The following is a 24,525-nucleotide window of genomic DNA, read 5'->3' as shown; positions in this document are numbered from 1 at the left end:
TTAAACCAAAACCATCACTTCAGTTTAACATCCTCTTCATGATTTACTTAAAGATGGAGTGTGGTACATAAAAAACTAAAAGGTGTTTTGCACAACGCAGACATACAGTCTTATAATTTGTTTCTTATTATACTACTGTACATAAACACAGGTGGCAGTTATCGATTATTGACTGTAGTTTTGATTACATGTACAAAAATCTTACAATGATGTGCAATCAAAGTTATGTTGACAATGTTTATGACATTCATAACACATTTTCTGGAAGAGAAAACATTGCTTTCGTCTTGATTAAAAACAAAAGATACAGGTATAAAATATGGCATATATATCCTTTCAGCAGTTGTTGACCTTTTAGAGTAGACATGTTGTACACACTCGGTATGAAGCTTTAAGGAGTGGTCTCTTTGTGAAATTTTGTGAAATACATGTTAATTGGGTTGTTAGTGTTCAGTGTTGCTCTGCATCCCCACAAAGAACGACAGCAGGTGCACACAGTTAACAACAGAGGATGCAAAGGAAATGTATAAAGTCATCTATTGTGGGTTCATTTCCCAAACCTCTGTGACACAAATTCACTAACTATTGTACATCTGTCCCTTACAGTGTTTATTATCCAGTATGAATACAGCACAGTGATAAAGAGGGGAGACGGTTGATTAACGTTATTACCTGAGGGAAATGATCTACATAAATCATTGTGAATTCATCCAGTTTCTGTTCTTTGAAAGGATAAATGATGCCATGGATAAACAGCTGTGATTGTAACACGCCATTACTACAGTTAAAATAAAGCAATGTACAGAATGATCATTTTTGACTGATCTGGCAACCTCATAAAATCCAACCTGTTAAAGGTATAAAGACATTCTAGTTAATCGTTTTATCACTTGTTATCATTCGTTTTTTTAATCATTCTCAAACACGGCACTACCTCCTTTTTATCCGCACATTTAAATTACACAAATATTAAAATATATAAATTATTAGAATTCATATGTACATTCTTTTTGGTATTCTATATCGGGCCTTTTCGTTAAAGGAAAAATTGGACTCATATATATATTTTTTGCCACCCTTATCAATAAGTTATCAATAATGAGAGGCAAAAAAAGTTAAAGCGACAGTTCACCCATAAATGAAAATTCTGTCTTCATTTACTCAGCCTTAGATTATTCCAAACCCGTGTAAAACACAAAGGAAGATATTTGGAAGAATGTCAGTAACCAAACAGATCTCATCCCCCATTGACTCCCATAGTATTTATTTTCCCTACTATGGCAGGAATGGGGGGATGAGATTTTTTGGGTTACTGACATTCTTCCAAATATCTTCCTTTGTGTTCAACCGATCAAAGAAATGTATACAGGTTTGGAACAATTGTAGGGTGATGACGACGGAATCTTAATTTTTGGGTGAGCTATCCATTTAATGTTGGCATGTTATGTCACGCAATGGAAATCTAATTATGTATTTTTGTGTAAATAATTGTACATGTGTCCTATGGTGTGACAGCAAAAGTTAGAAAGCAAACTGTTAATATTACATTCTTTTATGAATGAATGAGGCATTTATGTTCTTAATATCATATAAAATTTATATGATAATAAATACGAGAGATCTAACTTCATTTTTTTTCCTAAATTTTTGCCATCACACAAATTTGCATATTAGTCAACTACTCAAATACCAGTTTTGAATGAATCCAGCAAATCCACATCTTAGCTACTTCTAAGTGCAAAAAGTATTGGGAAAGTATAGTTATCGCTATCTGTGTGGCTTTATTATATAACGCCTGCAGCAGTGTTTAAACCACTAATCTTATAGCCTGGTCAAAAAAGTACTAATAAATAAATACATACATATAACTAATAAATATTAAGTGATATAAAATAGAAAAATGCCCAGATATTTGGGAAATCTCCCTTCTAACGTGAATGTACATTCTTATTTTGTTGATAAAACCTCTCAATCACCAAATATATACAGTATGTGTGTCAGTGCCTTGGATATGGTGTCCACAAACAGAGCTAAATCACAAAACATCGTACCTCAGGGTTCAAAACTACATCAACACTACTATTACTCTATTGAGAAAAATCATTGCACATCTACACGTTTCATGTTTCTCATGCAGCAAGTGTTACAGAGACTGTAGTGATTTATGTACAGTACACTGATCTTTTACAATCCAGACAGACTTGTTATAGCCGAACGGTGTCTGAAATGTGAATTTGCAACATCCAATTTTAACCAAACTTGGCACATGTATTTATTACATATTGGGGTGTACAGTGAACACAACCCTGAAGTACACAACTCGAGTATGTGTGTGTGTGTTAAATAATGTCCGTGTTAGTATGAATGTGAGTGTGGGTTTTTATGTTCTTATGAGACAGCCTGTGACTTCTTCACTGTGCGGGTGAGCAGTCGTCCATATCCAGGAGCTCTTTGACCAGCCTTTCACCGAACTGTGCCCGGCTGTAGCGTTTGACGTGGTAGGCGTCTGACATCTTGTAAAGGATGTAAGCGTTGTTGATGGCAATGCTGATGGTCAGCCAAAACACCTGCTGCCAGGTCTTATTGGGCTTGTGGAAAATGAAGTACCTAGATGGAAAAAGGTGATGATTTCTAGACATTTGATTTCACGTTTTTTTTGTTTGTTGCAACGATCAAAATGAGCATAACCTTGATTAAGTAAATATTTACAAAGATCTTAAATAAATGTTCAACCAAAATGACTCCATTCATTTCATTCTGCTTCACATCTGAAGCCCAATAAATGTAAACTGAAGTTCACAGTAGTCATAAAGTGTGTCATAATGTGTTCTATAAAACAGATGTCATGCATAACTCACTTGCTGTACTTGTCATCATATTTGCAGATGTAACTCAGATGTGCAGCGAAAGCCTCGACAGCGAGAGGACAAGGGATTTCTCCACTCTTCCTCTTAATGATCACCCCTAAAGCACCAGAGCACAGCTGTCACTCACAGTAAACATACATTCAACATCCAACAAATATTCAGCAAGTGGCTTATTTCTTCTTTTCTCCAAATTCTATATTATTATTCTTTCTATATATTTATTGTCTGTTTGTTGCTTTTCAACAATACAAAATAGTAAAAACCGCATTACCCCTGCTTTATAGTAACGTGGATCAAAATAAAAGTTCTATTAAATCTTGACAATCTGGCCACAAACACTCCGAGTGATTCACTGTCTGTGTTACTGAGTGATTAGTCCTTGTAAAGTTTCTGTGGACTTTTAATCTGAGATGTAATTAAATTATAATTAAAAACAAGATGTCATTGAAACAAAATTTATAAGAACTGAGTTAAGATTCCTGCCATGGGATCTGGACCATTATTAACTCTCCAATATCTCAGCCTACTGTACACATAAACGAACAGTTTTGTCACCCATCATTTATTCACCCTCCTGTCTGCCCAAATCTCTATGACTTTTTAAGATGACAAAAGGAGAACATTTTCGCTCTTGCATCGCCCTTGGTGCTATTGCATCCTTGTTTAAGATTCTGAAGGCTTTGTTTACACCTATTTGTATTCCAAAGAAGAAAATAAATGTAATACAGGTTTGGAATACAATGTGCAATGTGCAAGGATGTTCCATTTTTTCAAATTCAAGAATTTTTTATTTTGGGTGAACCATCCCAATTTCCATTTGTTGCAGTCATTAGTAGTATTTGTTGCAGTCATCTACTGCACATTATGATGTGATTCTTAAGAGCAGAATGGCATGCAAACTGCAATGTTGGCTGAGAGTGGTGTACTTTGGAAATTAATATGTGCTATTTTGAGTCTTGAAGACATGCATTGCAAAGCTATTTATAGACCCTGGACTTAAGTAGCGTCTAAACTTTGAGCCGCAGTGCCTCTGGGAAAAGTGTTTTAGTTCAGGTTATGTACAGAAAACTTGGCAAGACTTTAGCACAGCAATATCAGTTTTTAATGAAATCGTGTAGACCACATTAATCAAAAGCAACATCTCCTCTCAAATAGGAAAGTTAGAAAAAGCATTTACTATATAAACGAATACCAGGGATTGAAATTTTTTCATTTTTGAAAAAGTTTTGGGTCATTGAGTAATCAAGCAAGCAAATTTGTGACATTGACAAAATGTTTAACAAACGTCTGATTTTATTGCTACCACCGACCCATACAAAAGGTTTTTTTTCAAACCATTCTGTAAAGCACAAGGTTTATGTGCACAAACTTGTGGATAATATGCAAGTTTAAGAGCATGTTACCGATTCTTCACTTAAAGGGATAATTCACCCAAAAATAAAGATTGTGTCATTATTTAATCACCCTCGAGTTGTTCCAAATCTGTATAAATGTCTTTTTTCTGTTGAACACAGAGAAAGATATTTGGAAGAATGCTTGTAACCAAACAGTTCTTGGATCCCATTGACTACCATAGTAGGAAAAATTACTGTTGAACACAAAAGAAGATATTTTGAAGAATGTAGGACAGCAAACAGTTCTGGGCACTTTTCCCTGTCATTTTTGGGTGAACTATACATTTTAAATCTTTACTGATAATTTAAATTTGAATGAAAACTAGAATTTTCTACCACATGGGCAAAACTAAAGATAAAGTATGATTGAATTGATGCATCACTACACTTTACAACACAGTGAAGTGAAAAAGCTTTGCTTGTCATAATCCTGTGATGTGCCGGATATCTACTTAATCCATTCACATCAGCATAAAACCATCAGCTCCGTCTGCCACGCTAGAGACATCATGCATGTACTGTATTTTCTTTTTAAGTACCATAATTCTTAGTTTGCATTGTAGTGATCAACCACTGTAACCTCACACGTTTCCTCCCATTATAAACTGAGGATACCATGAACTCTCATCCTCTTACCTTCTTTGGTAGGAGAGTAGGCATTAGTGAGGAACCTGAAGTTGCCTTTGTTGTACCAGTTGATTATGGACATGTTTCCTCTCATCTTAATGCGAGACTGACCACGCTGCTGTGGGCTCTCTGTGTTCATCAGCATAGACTGAGGAAGACCTGTGCAATCACTCTTCCTGGTGCTCAGCAAGCCGCAGCAGTAGATCCCTGCAGGACAGAGACAGAGAAAATGATTATTAGTATATAATCCTGGAGAAATAATGACTCCGTCTCTGAAGCACACTGAGGATGAATGTACAGCCTTGAGTATTCACTGTACTGTACTGTATAGCACAGTAAGTCACGACTGGAGGTTGACTTTAAAGTGACAGTTCACCCAAAAATGACATTTCTGTCATCATCATTTACTGTTTGTAACTGAACAACTGAACAATCAGATTACCCATTCTGTTCTATTGCATGGACACAAAACCAATGCAAGTGAATGGGTAGCACGGTACCACCGTTGTTTGGTTACCGACATTCTTCAAAGTATCTTCTTTTGTGTGCTGCGAAAGGAAAAAAGTCATACAGCTTTGAAATGACATGAGGGTGAGTAAATGATGACATGAAAATTCTGTCATCATTTACTCACCCTCAGGTTGTTTCAATCCTGTATAAATTTCTTTGTTCTGATGATCACAAAGAAAGATATTTGTAAGAATGTTAGCAATTTTCAGTTCTGGGCCACTACCATAGTAGGAAAAAAATAGATATTATTTTTTTGTTCTGTTGAACACAAAATGAGATATTTTGAAGAATTAAGGAAAATAAACAGTTCTGGGGCACCTTTGACTACCATTTAATTTGTCCTACTATGGTAGTCAATTGTGTCCCGGAACTGAAAACAAACATGATTTTTCAGTATTCAAAGTGCAAAAAAATTAAAAAGATATATTTTATTATATATTTAGTATTGTATACTATAGTAAAGTGTACTACAGTAACCAGGAATTGTTTAACCCAGGGCCTTCTTTCTGAGCATTTTAAATGATGTCTAGGTTGGACTGCATTATTGTCTGCAAAGCTGCGAGCAAATGTGGTCTTGACAGCTCTGCCAGACGCTTCAGCCCGTCTGAATGAGATACGATTCATATTCATCCTCTCAGCAGGCAGCAGGGATGAGTTGTGTGACTAATCTTTCCTCAAAGATTGTGGCAATTTCTCAGCATTTAGAGTAATTTCGAGAGTCGTAAATCAACTCGCTTTCCTACTGATGTTACTGCTGAGACAATACTGTAAATATCAGAACACCATTTTAAGATGTACACTTTCTTCAATAGTTAACCTTTAAATATAACCTGAATTACTGAGAAGCAGTCATAATGGCTGATCCACTGTGTTAATCTTTCGTGGAATAAGACCAAAAACATTATAAGTCACCATTTACTTTCATTGCATCTGTTACCGTAAAATGAAAATGGTGACTGAGGATGTTAGTCAATATCATTCTGTGTAACATCTCCTTATATGTTTTACTAAGGAAGAAAGTCATACAAGTTTGGAACAACATAATGGTAAATAAATGGTGACAGAATTTACTTTTTTGGCTGCACTGTCCCTTTTAACTGTGTATATACTTTTATTTGCCCAGCTGGAGGCTTTCAAAGAGTCTATGAGAATCATAGCTGTGAGAAATCAAGGTCAACTTCCTCTCACTCTCTCCATTTATTGCTTGCCACAGGATGCTGTCAGTGTGTAATTAAAATCTGCAGGGGACGAGGAACATCAAATGGGGAAAGAGAGAAGATTAGTAAAAAAAAAGAGAAAAACACATGCAGAAGCACCTCACTGTTTCTTACAAGATACTTATTTTACAATATAGCAGTATTTATTACTATACACTGTAAATGTGTCACTCTCACTTGGTATTTCAGGGTTTTCCCACATCATATTAAATCCATACAACTCATAAAACATCATTTATTTTCTCATGCTGCTGCAGATTCACGGAAAAGCACTGCAGTGCTGTTGCACTGTACCTTGTTTTTCAAATTCCTGAAACAAGTTTAGACTTGTGATGCTTGGTCCAGTAAAGATGATTGCATTACAGCCAGACAGGTTCTGACAGAGCTGTTTGGCCACCAGACTGTGAAGCTGAGGTTTATTCTTCAGTGTGTCCAACCCATCTGGACCCGGACCCTCCTTCAGATGGACATAGATCTAGCCAAAGAGTTTATAAATAGTATTACAATTTAATTGAATTTTAGCTTCTCGTTGTTTGATTATTCAATTCACCATAAATAACTTCTAGCCAAATGTAATAAAATACAAGATAATAAATCCTCTTGTCTTATTGGTCCACACCCCTGGCACACAGCAGCAGTCATTTCTTTCACAGGCACAAACCAAGAAAAGAGAGCAATTATGTTAAGTGGTCTGGGCTTTGGCCTTCTTGGTAAACTCTATAAATGATACTTCATTGATTCCATCTGATAATGTGAATGAACTTATTCCTTAAAAAAAAAGAGTTTCGAAATAAAGCAAAGTGAGTGACTTTTTCGTTCCTTTAGAATCGATGATCTTACAGCACCAAACACAACTTTGGCATCAGATTTTTGTTGTTCTTTTCATTAGTGCACATGTGACCTAAATAGCTGGACCAGTTAATGCATTTGTGAGCTATCAGCGAGCATCCTCCCCTGAAGCTGCATGCATGCGTGTGTGTGCAGTCACCTGACAGATGAAACCAGTGGAGCTGCACTGTCGCACCCACAGGCTGAACTTTCTCTTCTTCCTCTTGCGCAGCTCCCTCTCTGTACATGTGGTGATAAACACTGGATCTTCATCAATCAAGGGCTCATGGAGGACCTGAGTCAAAGCAGCAGCACTTAGAATTGATAACACCTGCAAATGCATCATTTCTGTTTGTTGCCTTCGGGGAAAAACATGATGAAATGTTGATGAGGACCCTGAGAGGAGGTGTGAGGTATGAGCTCTGGTTTTAAAATAGATAATAAGATGCCTGCCAGGTGATAAACAGGCCAATAAATCTCAAGAGATTTACACTGAAGAATATGTAGCCTCGAGGATGTCAAGTATAGAAAACACCTAGAAACCACCCCTAGCAACCAGATAACAAATAACCTACCCTAGCAACCACTTCACACTTGTGATGGCAAGCTGTGCATGGCCAAGCTCTCATTTCCACATCGCATAACATCTAATATTAAAACCGGGATCTTTAATATTTCATGCAGTTAAACAGGGCGTGTGTGTTGCTGTTGAATGCTTGATTCTTTACCAATGGGAGATAAGGGATCAAACCCATGGTAGTCAAAGTGGGCTGGTTGGCACACTGTCAAGGTAATATCACCATGGTGCACTGGAAAAGCTGAGAGACACAGATGGTGTTTAGTTTACTCATGGTAGGCGGGTAATTGTTGGTCTGTCTCTGAAATGGGCCAAGCAAAGCTTCACGAAACACAATTTTCCATTAAAACATTGGAAAATAGGGCAAGGTGAAATTGTGAATTGTGATAATAATATAAGAAATGTTTCAAACGTGTATGTAAAGGGATAGATCACCTAAAAATGAAAATTCTGTCATGAATTACTCACTCTCTGGTTGTTCCAAACCTGTATACATTTGTTTTGTTTGGTTGAACACAGAAAAAGATATTTGGATGAATGGTTTTAACCAAACAGTTCTTGGACCCCATTGATAACCATAGTAAGAAAAATGACAATGGTAGTCAAAAGTGCCCCAGAACTGTTCTTTTGTGTTCAACAGAACAAAGACATTTATAAAGCCCATTTTACAATGGTAGTCAATGGAGTCCAAAAACTGTTTGGTTATAAGCATTTTCCAAAACATGTATACAGATTTTGAACAACTTGAGGGTTAGTAAATGATGACAGAATTTTTATTTTTGGGTAAACTATCCCTTTAGTAATGAAGCATTCAATCTGAAGAGATCATTCGTAATAAAAAAATGCAATGTTTCAAACGCTACCTCATAATAAAGCAGCAACAACACTTACATAGTTCATTAAAACAATGGACAACATTATAAATGTGCAGAGTAAGAAAATCACCTCATTAAATTCTCTGCATTACCAGGTTGCCTTCTGGCAAGAAAAAAAATCATAGATATTCACATTACTAGCTTGTTAAAGAAATCTCATACGATTCGTTCAAACAATAAATGTGTTGAGATGCTTTATGCTCTGTGAATTATTCATACTGATTGAAAAACAATGTTGTACATCAGCAAATGCTAATTCTTTATTCTAATGATATATCAGGACTTTCATTTAACTGAATGTAATAAGGGTGAGTTACTTTCACTGAATAATGGACTGATCAAATTCTGGCCCTTTTGTAAAATTACTTTTCACAACTCTATTTTTTTCTGTCTGAAGGCAGAATCTTAGATTAAAGAAAAAGGGAAGACCATCCATTTGTTAAAGGGATATTTCACCCAAAAATGAAAATTCTGTCATCATTTACTCACCTTCGATTTGTTCCTAATCTGTGTAAATGTCTTTGTTCTGATGAACACAGAGAAAGATATTTGGAAGAATGCTTATAATCAAATTTTGCCCCCTTTTTTTTTCTTTATTGGTAATTTTTTTTTATTTTTTTTTTGGTTCTGTTGAACACAGAAGAAGATATGTTGAAGAATGTAGGACAGCAAACAGTTCTGGGGCACTTTTGATTACTATTGTATTTTTTCCTACTATGGGAGTCAATGGGGGCAAAATCTTTCTGGTTATAAGCATTCTTCCAAATATCTTTCTCTGTGTTCAGCAGAACAAAGACATTTATACAGATTTGGAACAACTTGAAGGTGAGTAAATGATGACAGAATTTTCGTTTTTGGGCGAAGTATCCCTTTAATGATAGAAAGATGGTAGAAAGAAATTAAGAGATTACTTGGCAGGCTGTGTTTTCTTGTTGAAGTATTCTTATCATTTATACTTCCTAATGTTAGCCTGACATTTAAATGTCTGACACAATGAGTGTGTAATTATTTTTCTTTTTAAAAGACTGAGCTAAGTAATAATTCGGTATTATACGAATAGTAAAATTACTAAAATCACCTATCACAATCATTTTATTGTATTAATTACTTTGTATATTACAGTTATTTTGCTCTTTTATTGTCCTTTTGACAGACATATATGAATTTGCATTAAAAATAAATCTACAGATTTGCATTTAGTACGGCTGAATCTTTGCAATCAGCAGTTCTGATTAGTTGAATAGAGCTCTCATGTGAGCCATATAAAGCACACAGCCCGAGGACATGTGACCAGACTCCAAATGCTACCAATTACAACACAACATGCTCTGCTTTAAATCCCTAAACCCACTTTCACTGACGCAGACATGGAAAATGTCTGCTAGCCCTAGTTACTAAAAAAGTTCATACTGAGATTTGGTTGGAGTTTGTAATTTTTGTACCTTAATTTAACATATGACATATTTAGAGTTTGACGTTTTTAAATATCTGCTTGTGTAGAGGAAAATTTCAATTTTCAGAATGTGTTGTACTTTTTTTATCCTTTATTTAGCCAAGAAGATCCCATTACATTTGACATTCATGCATTAAGCAGTGTTTTAAATGTAAATGTTTTAAACTGAGAATGCAACCTGAAAAATCCAGTACCTGTGAATCACTGTAAAAATCACAGAATTTACTGGAATCATATTCAAGAATTCCATACAAGATAGCTTTTCTGTATATGAGATGCTCAGGTAATGAATGTTGTGTTGTGTATCTCTGTACCTGTGTCTGTGATGGCCGGAAGCTGGAGCTGAAGCTCTGTTGCAGTGAGTCCAGGAAGGGTTGGATCTTATAGAGGCCATGACTGCCACCTTGACTGGAGCGGAAGGCTACGACGTGGAAGTACTTGAGGATCTTCTCGAAGCGCGTCTGGCTCATTTTGAGCGCGATGCTGCGGTTGCTGAAGAATCCACTGCTCCAGATGCTCAGCACTGACTCACAGCGGTTCACGCCAGTGGAAGTCACGTAGCCCAGGAAGGCTTTCATCTCGGCCAGTGTCACGTTGGTCCATCCTTCTTCGCTTCCGAAACGCTCCTGGTACTTCTTGGCATACATGTTGGTCTGGGTCACCATGTTGTGGATGACGTTATCGGGAACAAACAGCTGGAAGAAATCTATTGCAGTGGCTGTAGCCGGCATTTTCTGTGTCGGACCTGAAGCAAATTTCATATTGAGATTGTTCAGGTACTGGCAGAAACTGGCAAATTCAATATCTAGTTGTTGAATTAAAATCTATGGAATGCAGGACTGGAATCTTCTCATCATCTTCCTAACAGGAAAAATGTATTAGATACTAATGAGCATATGGTACATTAACAATGTGATGTGAAAGCTGAGCTTATCGGCTCAAAATATGTTAAAACGCATCTCACAGAAGATTGCTTAATTTGTTCTTGTTCTATTTTACTCTACGAACTCTAATGGGCATTTTGTCAGTCTTAAAAGACCTAATCATTCTCAGAGATGATGCGCACAGGGAGGAAAGAGGAAGCGTCTTGATCTAACTTAAACTCTGAAAGCCGATGATGAATGATTGCAACGTCAATGAAAAGCTGCATCAAGTCTGCATTGACAATGGAAGAAGCAATTACCTTAAACAAATACTGCAGTTTATATTCATCAGTGAAGGTTTTGTATTGATCCTAAATTATCCTAACCCAAACTTGTATTCTTCATCTGATGTTTTGTGAACACCCATACAAGCAAAAGACAACAAAACACCTTTATCTCCATTGTCAGTGTTGTAATAGTACAGGTTGGAGATGGTGGTCATAACATTTTGTCACCGTGACCCCAACACACCGAAGCCAGAGAGTGTGCAATTGATTTGAGTGCAGTTGTAAACTCTCCTGAATTTCACACTGCGTTTTACAAAAGTAAACTGTTGAGTCCTGACAGTGTAATATAGAACACACCCTATACAAACATCTCTAAGCAAACAATATATATTTAAAGACAGTCGCATTAAAAGTACCACATGTCTCCGTTCCTAAAAACAAAAAGATTCATTGTTGTTGCACAACCAATAGCTACACAAACATACCCTGAGGATAAAGCAAACTATCCATTTTAAACTGCATTACGTTCATCTTTTTTCCGTATCTAACATTTTTTCTAGCTGCAAGAAAGAAAGAAACTGCTATTATGGTGTCATTTTTATCTTATGCTGGAGTGTACAGTACAGAACATTGACTTGATAGAATAAACCGTTTTGGGTTTGTGCAGTATCGGTCTTAAAATCTGTTATGGTCTTGACTTGGATTAGTGTTATGTAATACACGACTCTTAATCCAGATTATGACCATGTCATTCACTTCCAATATGATATCAGAATACCATACAATAAAAATAAACAATATTGGGTTTGGAGAACGGATTGATGGATGGAAGGATGACTCTTATAGCTGTGTTCAAATCTTCTGCCCAGACTTTCTATTTAACATCAAGTTGTATTTATCATCTTTTTATAGTCAGAGTTGCTGAAGAACAGCTGATGTATTTTCCAAGATTAATTATTGAAAAGACGACAACAGCAGCTACTGCAGACCTTCTCTAAACCTCCTTTATACAATTAAGCAAGCTGCTATAAATCGATCTTATCCTTTTAGATCTCGCAGCAGGTGCTAAATTACCACATGGCTCCATTTCAAATATGATAGTCAAACAAAGTTAATGTGTGTCTCGGCTTTTAAACAAACGTCTGCTTTAGGAAACATGAAAGACACCTTTAATCTCTTTACTCTCTTTACACAGATCCTTGTATGATTGCAAAACATATTTGGTAGTTTATCGTCATGGAAGTTGTCATAGAATGTAATGTACCTTTTCAGTAGTTTAGTCGTCTTGTCTCACTGGTTTAAAATAATGAACACATTCATTATGTTGACCTAAACAATATTGACTTGATCTAACTGGCTCTTACAAGCTTGTTCCAATGAAACCAAGTATTATAACCAAGACTTTGTAACCTTTAACGCATCATTTTTTCAGCTCGTGACCAAGCAAAACCTGTAACCAGATGGCCAATTTCCCCCCCAGGGTGACAGACAGAACCATCCGAGCAACCACGACTGAAAGGTTTGGCATTTATCAAGAGTGTAGCATCTACTTGTCTAAGGAATAATATAAAAAGATTTACTGATGCTTTTTTAGCATGCTTGATATCTTAGAAAGTTGGCATATGTAACTTATTTCTAAATGTTTCCTATTTCAAGCAAAATCTGTTCACTGAACACTTTTCCATGATTTTTATTGATCGCCTGTTCATGACCTCATTTAGATTACACCATCAAAAAGCAATTAAAGTGCAGCTTATTACAGGAGAAATAGATGCTTGTTATTCTCACAGAAATGATTTTCTTATGTAAACCACTTGATTTGCTAGTGACTGAAATTAAACAATAGCCACAATCTGTGAATTTTATGATTCATGATTTCGTGTTTCATTTTTTTATTTGAATAAAATTATTGCACACTACTGTGTCAAATTGACCACTATTGTTGCATGCTACTGTGTCAAATTGTAAGCAACCTGTAATGTTTAACAGCCTGTGTAAATCTTAGGAGTCACCAAACTAATTTAAAGTTAGACTTTCTAAATAAAACCAAGAAATACGTGGCTCAACTCAGCCACCCATGCAAAAGACCCTTCTGCCCTGACACAGGTACAGTAATATAAATGTGTCCTAATGATTAGACCTATCACACATGGTCTGCATGGAGTACCTATCACATTTCATTTCTCATAGCCAGTTAATTGTGATTCCACTATTCTGATCTATATTTCAAGGACTCGTGTCATCTGTTTGAGCCATCTGATGGGAGAGATCAAAGCAAACCAGTGTTGCCATCAAAGGGTCCCATCTGTGATCTTAATTGCTCGTCGTGAGAGCAGTGTGACCCACGGTGTGTCACACGGCCTCTCAAGGTTCTTAAAGCTGCATTGCATCTATTGAGCTTATCATGGGACATAACGTTCATTAAACTCACCATGTGTGTCCTGATAGTGGGGAATGCTGATGTCCTGTAGTGCGTCGGTCCATCCTTCCTCCTGCGCTTGGCCGTTGGAGACAGACCCAGGGGGACCGTAGCTCTGACTACTCCTAGTTTCACGCGCTCGGGCATCGTCTGCATTTGTCTCCGTGTAGTTGTCCGAATTGGAGTCGCCCGTTGTACTGTAAAATGGGTTTTCACTGCTGTCGTCTCCAGACTCCCCAAACACATCGTCGGAAATCTGCAGGCTCTCGTAGCGAGAACGCGCTTCCTCGAGGAGCGACAGTCCCTTCCTTCCACACTCCGCCATCGTTCGTCAGTCCCAGTGTGCGTTTACTACGCCGGGCGAGTTCGGACATGCAAGTGACCTCCTTAAATCCGAAAAATCCAGCATGCAGTCTGTTTGACCCAGTCCCTTTAAACGCAGAACCTCTGCGGGCGTATCACCGTCCTCTATGCTATGACCAGCGATGCACGTCCTTATAGCATCGGCGAAACTCGAATTCACCGGGAGCTGTCCCTCCCCCCGTGGTGCTGAATTACCCCCAAGCCTGCGAGCTGAACCCCTACAACGTTCCCCTCCACAGATGGTCTGTGCATCCGGGTTGGGCGTAGCGGACTGAATGAAGCTTCCTTAGAAATCACCTGACTCGTTCTCCTACATTGTCCAATGGGATTAATCCCTCATCGAATTATAAATGTTGCAGGATTATATTTCCTCTGTCTCAGGAGAGTCATGTGATTAAAATACCTCACATATTAACAATATCCAGTTTGAATATTCAATAGCAAAATATGAGTTTCAGGAAAATCGATTCGATATGAAAAAACATAACAATTTAAAGGAATGTTAATTGATTTCCACTGTGAAGGTATTTTTTGTCCATTTATTTTCTTGTTTTAATTTAACTGACTTGGCCGACTAGTAAAAACACTGTCACCCGTTTGTTGTTTGCATGATACAGTTTGGTTATACAGTAGTCATGTTGCAGTACCGCTAGTAACCAGTTGGAGCGCTGTTCAGAAACTCTCGAAAGGGTGTGAACGGTGTGCATTCTTTACTCAGTCGTTGGCGTGTGCCATGTTTGCGGAAGTTAGAACGATTTCTGTCATTTTAACGAAATGTAGACAATACTCTTTCCATTTGAAAAATAAATGTTAAAATATATTATTTTGTAGCCCAACATAATAGAATGATGACATTACCAAAGGGACCGGATTCTTTGTGCTTTGACAAAGACGAATTTATGAAGGTAAGGTAATGTTATCTATGTGTAAACTCCCGTTTTTACCTTTAAGAGCAACTAACCGGCTGATTTAGGTTTAGTTTGTGTTCAAAATTAATATATTTAACGTTACATGACTAAGCGTATAGCTCGTATCGAATGTCAAATACTTAACGTTAGATATTCACGCCACACAGTGCCTTTACTGTCTTCTAGTTGCTTTTTGTGCATTGGTGTTTTTCCTACATTGGTTTTTTTCCTACATGAGGACACTTATATATTGTATATATTAAATACTGCAATGTTTATTGCAGGATGACTTCGACGTGGACATATTTGTGGCTGACTGCAGAAAACGCGTCCAGCTCGAGGAGATGCGTGAAGATCTGGAGCAATATTACAGACTTCTCAAAACAGCCATGGTCGAGCTCATCAATAAAGACTATGCAGACTTCGTTAACCTGTCCACCAATCTCGTGAGTTTAAGAATTTGCTGTGTGTTTTATTTTAGCTTGAGACCATCATGATACCGCCACATAGTGTATGTACTATGTTTATTGGTTGACGTCTTATCTGGATGATGGAGAAGGTTGTATCTGTAATTTTAGGTTGGAATGGATAAAGCCCTCAATCAGCTCTCTGTACCTCTTGGCCAGTTACGTGAAGAGGTTCTTGTAAGTGCTTAGCACAACATCAGTGCATGGATTTGGATTGGCCATATTTCATGAAATCATGGTTTAAATAACTTCTTCTCATGCACAGAGTTTAAAATCATCGGTGAATGAAGTTATTGATGCTATAGATGCACAGTTATCCAAGCAGGAGGATATTCAAAAAAAGAAGGTATGTCATGGTGTGGTGTCCTATCGTTTTCTGTAAAATACATTGTTGCTATTTTAACAGTCTTTATACAGTCTTGTATTTGTGTCCTCGCAGATTTGTGTGTTGAGACTCATCCAAGTTGTGAGATCGGTGGAGAAGATTGAGAAAATTCTTCACCAAAACACAAAAGATACAACATCCCTAGAGACCAGCAGGTATGTTGAGTATTCAGAGATTGCTGTGACAAGTAAGTTCAAGTAATACATTGCAAGTTAATAGTTAATTTGAATTATACATACATGTCTGTTTGACTGATAAAAGAAAATGGTTTTAAATACATCGTTGTATTTCTATAATACTATAATACATCTATAATACGTTCTTTGCATTGCAAATGAACAGTGTGGTCTTTATTTCTTCTTTTCTTAGTCCTCTTCTGGCAGGTCAGATTCTAGAGCGAATTGCCACAGAGTTCAACCAGTTACAGTTTCATGCCGTCCAGAGCAAAGGAATGCCATTGCTTGATAAAGTGCGCCCGGTGAGCTGCCAGTTTTAGAATAATCCATTGTGTTTCTCACCTGTTTAATTATATATGTTGTAGCAATTTATGGCAAAGGTCTTAATTTCTGTAATGTGTAATGTTTTAGAGAATAGCTGGAATCACAGCTATGCTTCAGCAGTCTCTGGAGGGCTTATTGATTCAAGGCCTGCAGACATCAAATGTAGACATTGTACGGCATTGCCTCAGGACGTATGCTACCATAGATAAGACAAGGGACGCAGAAGCACTGGTTGGACAAGTCCTAGTCAAACCATACATGGATGAGGTAAATTTACACTTGGTAATAGCGGTAAAGCCAAATGTATCATTCTTAAGTCATCATTACAAAAAAGTCTTGCAAAGACTACAGATACGCTTAAAGATAAAATTCACTTTTGTAATCTGGCAGCCTGTTCCAATTCCCAATGTACTGATTTCCTAACTGTACCTTAACTTTCAGGTTATTGTTGATCAGTTTGTTAAGTTCAACCCTAATGGTCTAAAGATGATGTATGCAAAGTTGTTGGAGTTTGTGCCTCACCATTGTAGACTGCTACGGGAGGTGACTGGTGGGGCTGTCTCTAGGTATGCCTGCTGCTCTCATTGATTTGCTACATTTTGCTGTATAATATTATAATGTACTTTAACTTAATAACACGCTTCTGTGTACGTAGTGATAAAGCAGATATTGTCCCAGGATATGACTTCCTGGTGAACTCTGTCTGGCCTGAAATCATTAGAGGTATTGAGGAAAGGCTCCCTTCTCTCTTCAATCCTGGAAACCCAGATGTGTTTTTTGAGGTAAACACAGGATAGAACGTATCCATGCTTAAGCTGAGACATCTTCGGAATATACAAGTGTACACTTGCTTTTGTCTTTACATTTGTTTTAAAATGCCATTCTGTGATGATTCATGATGTCTTCTTGTTTTCAGAGATATATTGTCAGCATGGATTTTGTGCGTAAGTTTGAGAGGCAGTGTGGTTCCCAGGCCAGTGTGAAGAGACTGCGTGCACATGCTTCCTACCAGAGCTTCCACAACAAATGGAACCTGCCAGTGTATATCCAGCTGCGGTATGATGACTTTTTTTACATGTTATTCAAATGCTTTATGTTCTTATGTCTTTATGTCCTTAAGTTAGTTAGTTAGGGGCTGGAAATTTTCTCTTTTCTCTTTATAAAATGATTGTAAAAATCCATGTCCAGTCACCACGATTGACCGGAAGTCATGTAGCAGTCAAGGGAATTAATAGCATTAAAAAGGAACTGAGCTGAGATTCTGTTCTTTGTGTAATATATTGAAAAACATTTACTTGCTCTGAAAGTGCATTGATCTGTGTGTGAGGCTTGGACAGTCTTTGCTCTGTGATGTTTGATTACCATTCACTGGATATAAAGTCCAGTGTTATCTTAGTTTGTTTAGGCCAGTTAAGCTTTGTTGGTTGTGTTCGCCTTTTCTTGGAAATGAGCTCTTGTAGTGCACTTAAAATGATTGCTCCTGTGTTTTTATTCTTCAACATTTTGAATTGGATATTATGTTTACTATCTAGTTTTCAAGCCTTTTTAATTTCTGTATTATATCATTTTTGTTTCATTTTTTGAAATGCATTTAATGTGACTCAATGTTTGTCTTATGTAGTCCTTTCGTGGCATTGTCTACAATAGCTGTTCTGTACAAATGTTCCCTCATTTCTTTGCATCAGCTCACTCAAGGCACTATAGACCTGTGTGGTCATGAACTTTTTGTTACCAATCTGACCTTTTTTAGATCACTTCCAGTTCAGTTGTTTACTCTTCTGTTTTACTTGGAATTACATGTCGATACTTACACTACTTTGTAAACTCTCTAAATGATCTAAAGTTTCAAAAGATTGTTTTTTACATCCATAGAAATGTAAATATTCTAAGCAATGGCCTTTTATCTTCATGACTATATCCTGACATGCTGTGTTTTTTATAGATTCAAGGAGATTGCTGGAAGTCTAGAAAATGCCATTGCAGATGGACTGGTGACAGCTCCAGGTCAGTAAATGTCTTTGGGTTGGGGTAAGATAATGCCCCATGACACGAGATGGTGGCGTATACAAAACACATTTAGGAACATACTGTGTGATGCACAGTTCTTGCCACACACCATTTGTTTCCCTTTGATTGCATAAGAGCAAACAGCAGATCACCACTGACACAGAATCTGCTCTTTGTTATTGTAAACTCAGTTGGAGGCAGTTACCACCTGCAGGTGACTGAGGTGTTGTGGAGCTGTGTCTGCAGGTGTTGGGCCGACCAGGTGTACCTGTCTCCACTTGCTCATCGATTTTGGAAACTAACGCTGCAGCTACTTTCCAGATACGGCACATTCCTCACAGAGGTAAAATATTCATGGTGCAGCGAATATGAATTATGATAGCATTGGTACTAATTTGTACTCTTTTCATCTCACAGGTCCTAACAAAGACCTATTCTCCAGAGACTAGCAAAGATTCAGTAAGGCCTCTTTCAAGCTCCGCCTCCTCCACATCCAGCCGAACATCACAAGACGCAGACAGTGAGAACTCTGGCCCCACTGCCCTGTCTACCAAGCACCTCGTCTTCATCGCAGCCGATGTTGATAAGTTACAAGAGCAGGTAATGCGCTTTATTTAGAGAAGAGTCTTATTTGGAGAATCTTTAGTACATCTCATATGGATTAAATCATGTTTTTACTCTGTTTCTAGATTCCAGACATCACTGAGATGATCAGGGTGAAATTGGAGGCTATTGGATTCCAGAACTTTGCTATTGTTTCAGGTTTGTTTTGTGAAGTTTGAAGCCATTCCTCGTGAATAAACAGCAGTGCCATACATGTGAGAGTGTGTTTGTATCACTGTTTTTTGTGTTGTGCTCCAGACGCCTTGCAGGACTCCAAGACGTCCTTGTCTAGCTGCATTCCCGCACTGAACAGCAGAATGACTCAGCATCTGACAGAGAGGAGCATTCGCTTCCTGAAAAATGCATCCGAGGTTCCTCGGCTCTATCGAAGGACCAACAAGGTCAACAGCACTTTTATTCGCACATATTTTATTATCGTACAAAATTAAGCAAATGTTAACCTGAGCTGTTTACATTTCCTAAGCCATATAAAAACTGTGGTTGCTCTCTCATCAATAGGAGGTGCCCACCAGATCCTCAGCGTATATGGACAATGCCCTTCGCCCACTCCATCAGCTGGTCACTGATTCCAAAAATGTGGTGAAAGACTCTATCATCCTGGAGTGGCTCCGCATCACACTGTCAGAGTGCACCCATAGGTGCTGCTGAATGAACTTTAACCTTTCTCTAAACATATATTTAAACTTTATCACAGTTTATTATTCACGCGCATCAACTCCAGCGTTGTTTTGTTGCTCAAAAGAACCTTTGTGTTTGTTAGATATTTTGAGACGATATCAGACGTGCTGAGCTCAGTGCGGAAGATGGAGGAGTCTCTGAAGAGACTGAAGCAGGCTAGAAAAACGGCCACCACCAGCACTGCTGGTGTCAATGCGGGGCCATCAGATGACAGTAAGATCCGCCTGCAGCTGGCTCTGGATGTGGAATACCTCGGAGAACAGGTATTACATACAGTAACGGGTCAAAATCAGATATACTTGCACTATATAGTTATGGGTAAATATTGGGATTTTACTACTAGAGGTACGCATAACAGATGCGATTTGCACAAGTGCAAAGAAGAATGGTGTTGCTTTATCATGCTTGTAATTTCTTTTTTCAAGATTCAGAAGATGGGCCTCCAGCCAAACGAGATCACCATGTTCTCTTCTTTGCTGGAACTTGTGCAGGAGGCACGAGATCTTGCTTCAGCGGAACAGACAGGGTCATAAAGCAGGATGGCCCAGGAGGATGAAATGTAGGGTTCAGTTTGTCTTGTCTTGGAGGTTTCAAGACCTTCACCATGCGAATGCTCAGACAGAATAAGAACAGATGCTCCACTCAGCGTCTCTTCAAGGAGAAGCTTTATGAAGTCCTGTTGTGGGTTCTTACATTCATGAGACAAACACTTAACTTGCTAATAACAACAAGATTCTAGCAGCAAGATCTACCTGTTTAGGAGCACACTAAAAGAATGTGATTTACTGTCTGACACGTTATTTATCACTTAACTATATGTAAGAATATGACTGGAACAGTCATTTTATGCTTATTGGAGTTATCGGAGCAACTCATTTATATGCACCAGTCATAACATTTGCACGGACACTAAATCCTATAAGCTACTGTGTCTTGTCATGTGGTTACATCAGTTGATTTAAGATGACACTGGTGCTTTGACTTCAGTTGTGTGTGACTGAAATTGCTCTCCTAGGAAATTTGGCGAACCCTGCCTAATAAACTGGTCAAATGCTGAAGAGGTTACTTGCTCACATTACATCTGTTTTATATAAGAAGGGGTATTGGAGTTTACTTGTTTCACTGGGGAAGAATGGGACTGCTGAAATATGAATGATGATTTAAAAATAAAAATGGGGATACTATGAAACGCTGTGTGTGCGTGAGGGTTAATATGTTACAAAAATGGCCTTGCGGAGCACGATGGAACGATGACCACCAAACCGAATGTGTGCATTACAACTCTCTGTGTTTTACCAATAATTTTAAATGGCTTTTTGTAGCAGGAGTGCCTAATAAATGTTGCTCATTTGCATAATTTCTCCACCACTTTTGTAATCATTTTCATTACATACAGTATTTCATACAATTGCTTTTGCTGGTTAATTACATTTTTGTTGAGTAATTATGAAAACTTCTTTTGTTAAAATGAGACATTTTTACAGAAATGGTTGTTTTTCATAAATATTAAAATTTTATTTGTTCAAGCAGTTCATACAGAAAGTCTTTGTACATATTTCACGTTATTACAAAAATGACAAAGTTGTCTAAAAGGTGTGTGACTGGTTGACTTTAACCTGACGCTGTCCATTATTTAAATGTTTAATTTACATTTACTTTATTCAAATGGAGCACTCAAAATTCTGCATAAATTACTCCACAGCCACCAAAACTGAGATGTGTTTTAAATTGTTGGATTGACCATTTTTCCCAGCATGAGTATGGCATTAGAATTTCCCTCCACAAGTGCAAAGAAGTATGGCCGGTTAAATGTCAGTGTCTGGACAGGTCTTGCTAGGTCATCTTTCTGGAGAACCTTAGATCCTTCCTCTGTCACCTCAAGCACATCATTATTGAATACCTGCGAGATATAAAGAGCTTTACATGTTTCTATGATCCTTTAAAAATGCTGGTTACATATTTAAAACTAACTCAAGTTAACTAGTAACTAGTTGAAGGTAATAAGACCAATATACAATACATAAAGCCAATTACAAACTCTTGTTCCCCAAATATTACCTGATCGACAGTGAAGTTCCCTTTGCTGCTGAGTTGACTGAAACTGGCATCAGAGCCCATGAGGTACTTCTCCACTGCCATTTCAGACAGTACTGATCTCAGGTCTGTCACAGCAGTCAGGGAAAATTTGGGCAAATACAGCACCAGATGACTAGATGAAGTCATAAGAACAGAAACATTTTTTTTATTATACACAATTTACATTTGTTTTCTAATCTTATATTCTATATTGAATAGAATAGAATACTTTATTGTCATTTCACAGTTGTACAACAAAATTGAGCACTCTCCTCATCTTAAGGTTAATTTTGTTTTAAAACTGCATTTTATGTCAGGTTTAACCACCTGTTATCCAGTTTATCTCAGGATGTTGTGGTGGTTTAATTAACTATTTTACATTAGCTGAAGGCAGTGTGGTTCACAATAGCAAAGTTTCCAACTATTGTTAAATACGTCTAATTTCAATACATGAAAATAAAATAAAAAAGCATGCAAATGTACTCACTTCTCTTTTAGATGTTTATTCCACTTAGATATGATATCTGACCCGAGTTGCTTCTCAATGTCCTGCAGGTTGGTTCCTTCATGAGGCAGAACCAGAAGTAAGTAGGTTCTTTTACTGAGGCCGAGTTTGACTATAAAGCACTTCCTGTGAGGGTCAGTAAAGTACATGTAGACACCATGATACTTCATTAATGGGACTTTGACACTGGATTTCTCATCGGTCCAGAACTCCTGCTCAGTGGTTGCATTAGGATCAGATGCAAACTTCCAGTTACCTGTAAAAGTTAATAAAGATTAATTTCACAAAATAAATCACATTCACAATATATCTCGTAAAGGTCCAGTGTATCATTTTTTGGAGGATCTATTGACAGAAATGTAAAAATATACACAACTATGTCTTCAGAGGTGTATAAAGCAGTGTTATCATAGTTTTGATTTTAGTTTAATATAGTTTTAATAACATCTAACTTTAGATTTTTAGTTTTTGTGTTAATTTTAGTTAAAGTTTTAGCAATTTTGGTATATGCTTTTGTAATTTTATAATTTATTGGTTTATTTTTAATGTTGCTATATAAGATTAATTATTTTTTATTTTAGTTTTATGTCAACACATTTTTTTTGTTTATTATTATAATTTTACTGCTTTATATTTACTTCAGTTTATTTTTGAGGCAAAATTTCAAGTTTTTCCAATAATTCTTAGATCAATTTTTTTATTTCAATGAACAGGCACGTTTTCAAAGTTTTAACTTTAGTAAAGTAAAATAACTTTGGTATAAAGACCTTACATAATGAAGCGCTATGTTTTTGTTACCTTAGAATGAGCTAATTCTGTCTACATACACCGCGGGTCCCCTTGCATGGAATTCGCCATGTTTTTTCTACAGTAGCCCTGAACGGACAAACTTCTCTACAGAGCATGTTTCGTAAATACGCTATCTCCTTCGGTAAAGATACGAAAATGTGACGGCATCTTAGTCCTGTGTCAGCCACCCTTCGAAAGGAAGGGGGGAGGGTGAAGTGAGCTGTTGGTTGCAATTTGCAACCTCACCACTAGATGCCGCTAAATTTCATACACTGGACCTTGATTCTTAATGACGTTAATAAAGTCTTTTTAATCGTCACAAATAATGGGCCAGAAAACTTAAATTGCAAGCTTTTAGGATATCTATAAAGGAAAAGACATGTAGCACTCACCTTTGAAATTCACTGAACTAGCAAACAGCAAGTTAGTTTGCTCAGTGACATCCGCAAACAGTTTCTTCGCCTTGCTGTTTGACGTTTTCTGGATGAAGTTGTTCACCTGCTCTTCAGCTTCCTTGGGCTGTGCAAAGTCCACAGCACGAACAAAAGATTGATCTGAAAAGTCTTGTGTTCCACGTACAAAATCTTTAGAAAGGTCAGCATTGTTGTTACTAAAAGTCCACACGACGGTCTTGAACTCATTTCGAGATTCAACTACATGTGAACTTATGGCCTGAAGTGTGCGTAACACTGTATGCCCATCCATAAAGTATTCACAGTCTGGCTGATCAGACTCCCGGCTGAGTCCTAACAGCTGTTGGTAGGAAATGGCAGTCTTTTGGGATGCTCCAAGGAATAATGTCACCAAAGTACCAAAGGCATTTACGGGAGACAGCAGTGTGTTGGTATTCTTCTGTGAGCGACTGAGTGCCTGATACATACGTAACCCAAGGGAGTTTTGTAGTTCTGCTAACACAGCAGTTCTTTGGGTGAGGTTTTTCAGGTCCTCTGTGGTGCCGATTGGTCGTGGGTCTGGCTCAGTACCGTCTTGAAGAGTCAGTGGATGGACGGTTTCTAAGAGCTGGTGGTCTTCTTTCTGGATGACCTCACAGCTGATGTTGTCAAAGCTAAAGAGGTTGAAAGGGTGGATATACACACGATTGGCCATTCCCAAGGTAAAGCAGGAGATCATTAAGAGTGTGAGGTACATCTTGTTCATCTTCATTTATTGGAAAACTATCACACAGGACCTGTTGACTTGGATATTGAAGATATCTGGTTAATTGCACAATATCAGAAATTATTTTTTGTTTAATATTTAAAGACTGTTTGAGTCTTAAAATGCCCTGCACTTTACTTGGAAGTAC

General features: G+C 37.5%; 3 protein-coding genes across 3 annotated transcripts; 1 reads left to right on the top strand and 2 right to left on the bottom strand.

Annotated features, from left to right (window-relative positions):
* Nucleotides 1-18: 18 nt before the first annotated feature.
* pgbd5 (piggyBac transposable element derived 5) lies at nt 19-14,535 on the bottom strand. The gene is made up of 7 exons (XM_057341431.1): nt 13,930-14,535; nt 10,663-11,093; nt 7,604-7,738; nt 6,910-7,090; nt 4,898-5,095; nt 2,859-2,964; nt 19-2,607 (listed from the first exon to the last, which is right to left on the bottom strand). The coding sequence occupies exons 1-7, from the start codon at nt 14,240-14,242 to the stop codon at nt 2,412-2,414; spliced, it is 1,560 nt and encodes a 519-aa protein (XP_057197414.1). The 5' UTR covers nt 14,243-14,535; the 3' UTR covers nt 19-2,411.
* Nucleotides 14,536-15,009: 474 nt separating this feature from the next.
* Nucleotides 15,010-21,038, top strand: cog2 (component of oligomeric golgi complex 2). The gene is made up of 18 exons (XM_057341428.1): nt 15,010-15,185; nt 15,473-15,634; nt 15,767-15,832; nt 15,921-16,001; nt 16,095-16,195; nt 16,410-16,518; nt 16,628-16,807; nt 16,982-17,106; nt 17,196-17,322; nt 17,457-17,596; nt 18,483-18,544; nt 18,739-18,890; nt 18,965-19,147; nt 19,237-19,309; nt 19,409-19,551; nt 19,670-19,809; nt 19,932-20,112; nt 20,275-21,038. The coding sequence occupies exons 1-18, from the start codon at nt 15,126-15,128 to the stop codon at nt 20,380-20,382; spliced, it is 2,193 nt and encodes a 730-aa protein (XP_057197411.1). The 5' UTR covers nt 15,010-15,125; the 3' UTR covers nt 20,383-21,038.
* Nucleotides 21,039-21,153: 115 nt separating this feature from the next.
* agt (angiotensinogen) lies at nt 21,154-24,383 on the bottom strand. The gene is made up of 4 exons (XM_057341432.1): nt 23,612-24,383; nt 22,413-22,686; nt 21,908-22,058; nt 21,154-21,749 (listed from the first exon to the last, which is right to left on the bottom strand). Exons 1-4 carry the CDS (start codon nt 24,381-24,383, stop codon nt 21,573-21,575), a joined length of 1,374 nt encoding a protein of 457 aa, XP_057197415.1. The 3' UTR covers nt 21,154-21,572.
* Between the last annotated feature and the right edge of the window lie 142 nt (nt 24,384-24,525).

The sequence above is a fragment of the Triplophysa rosa genome, linkage group LG9 (genome assembly GCF_024868665.1).
Source record: "Triplophysa rosa linkage group LG9, Trosa_1v2, whole genome shotgun sequence".
Classification (NCBI taxonomy): Eukaryota; Metazoa; Chordata; class Actinopteri; order Cypriniformes; family Nemacheilidae; genus Triplophysa; species Triplophysa rosa.
This window is presented reverse-complemented; position numbering and strand designations above follow the sequence as displayed.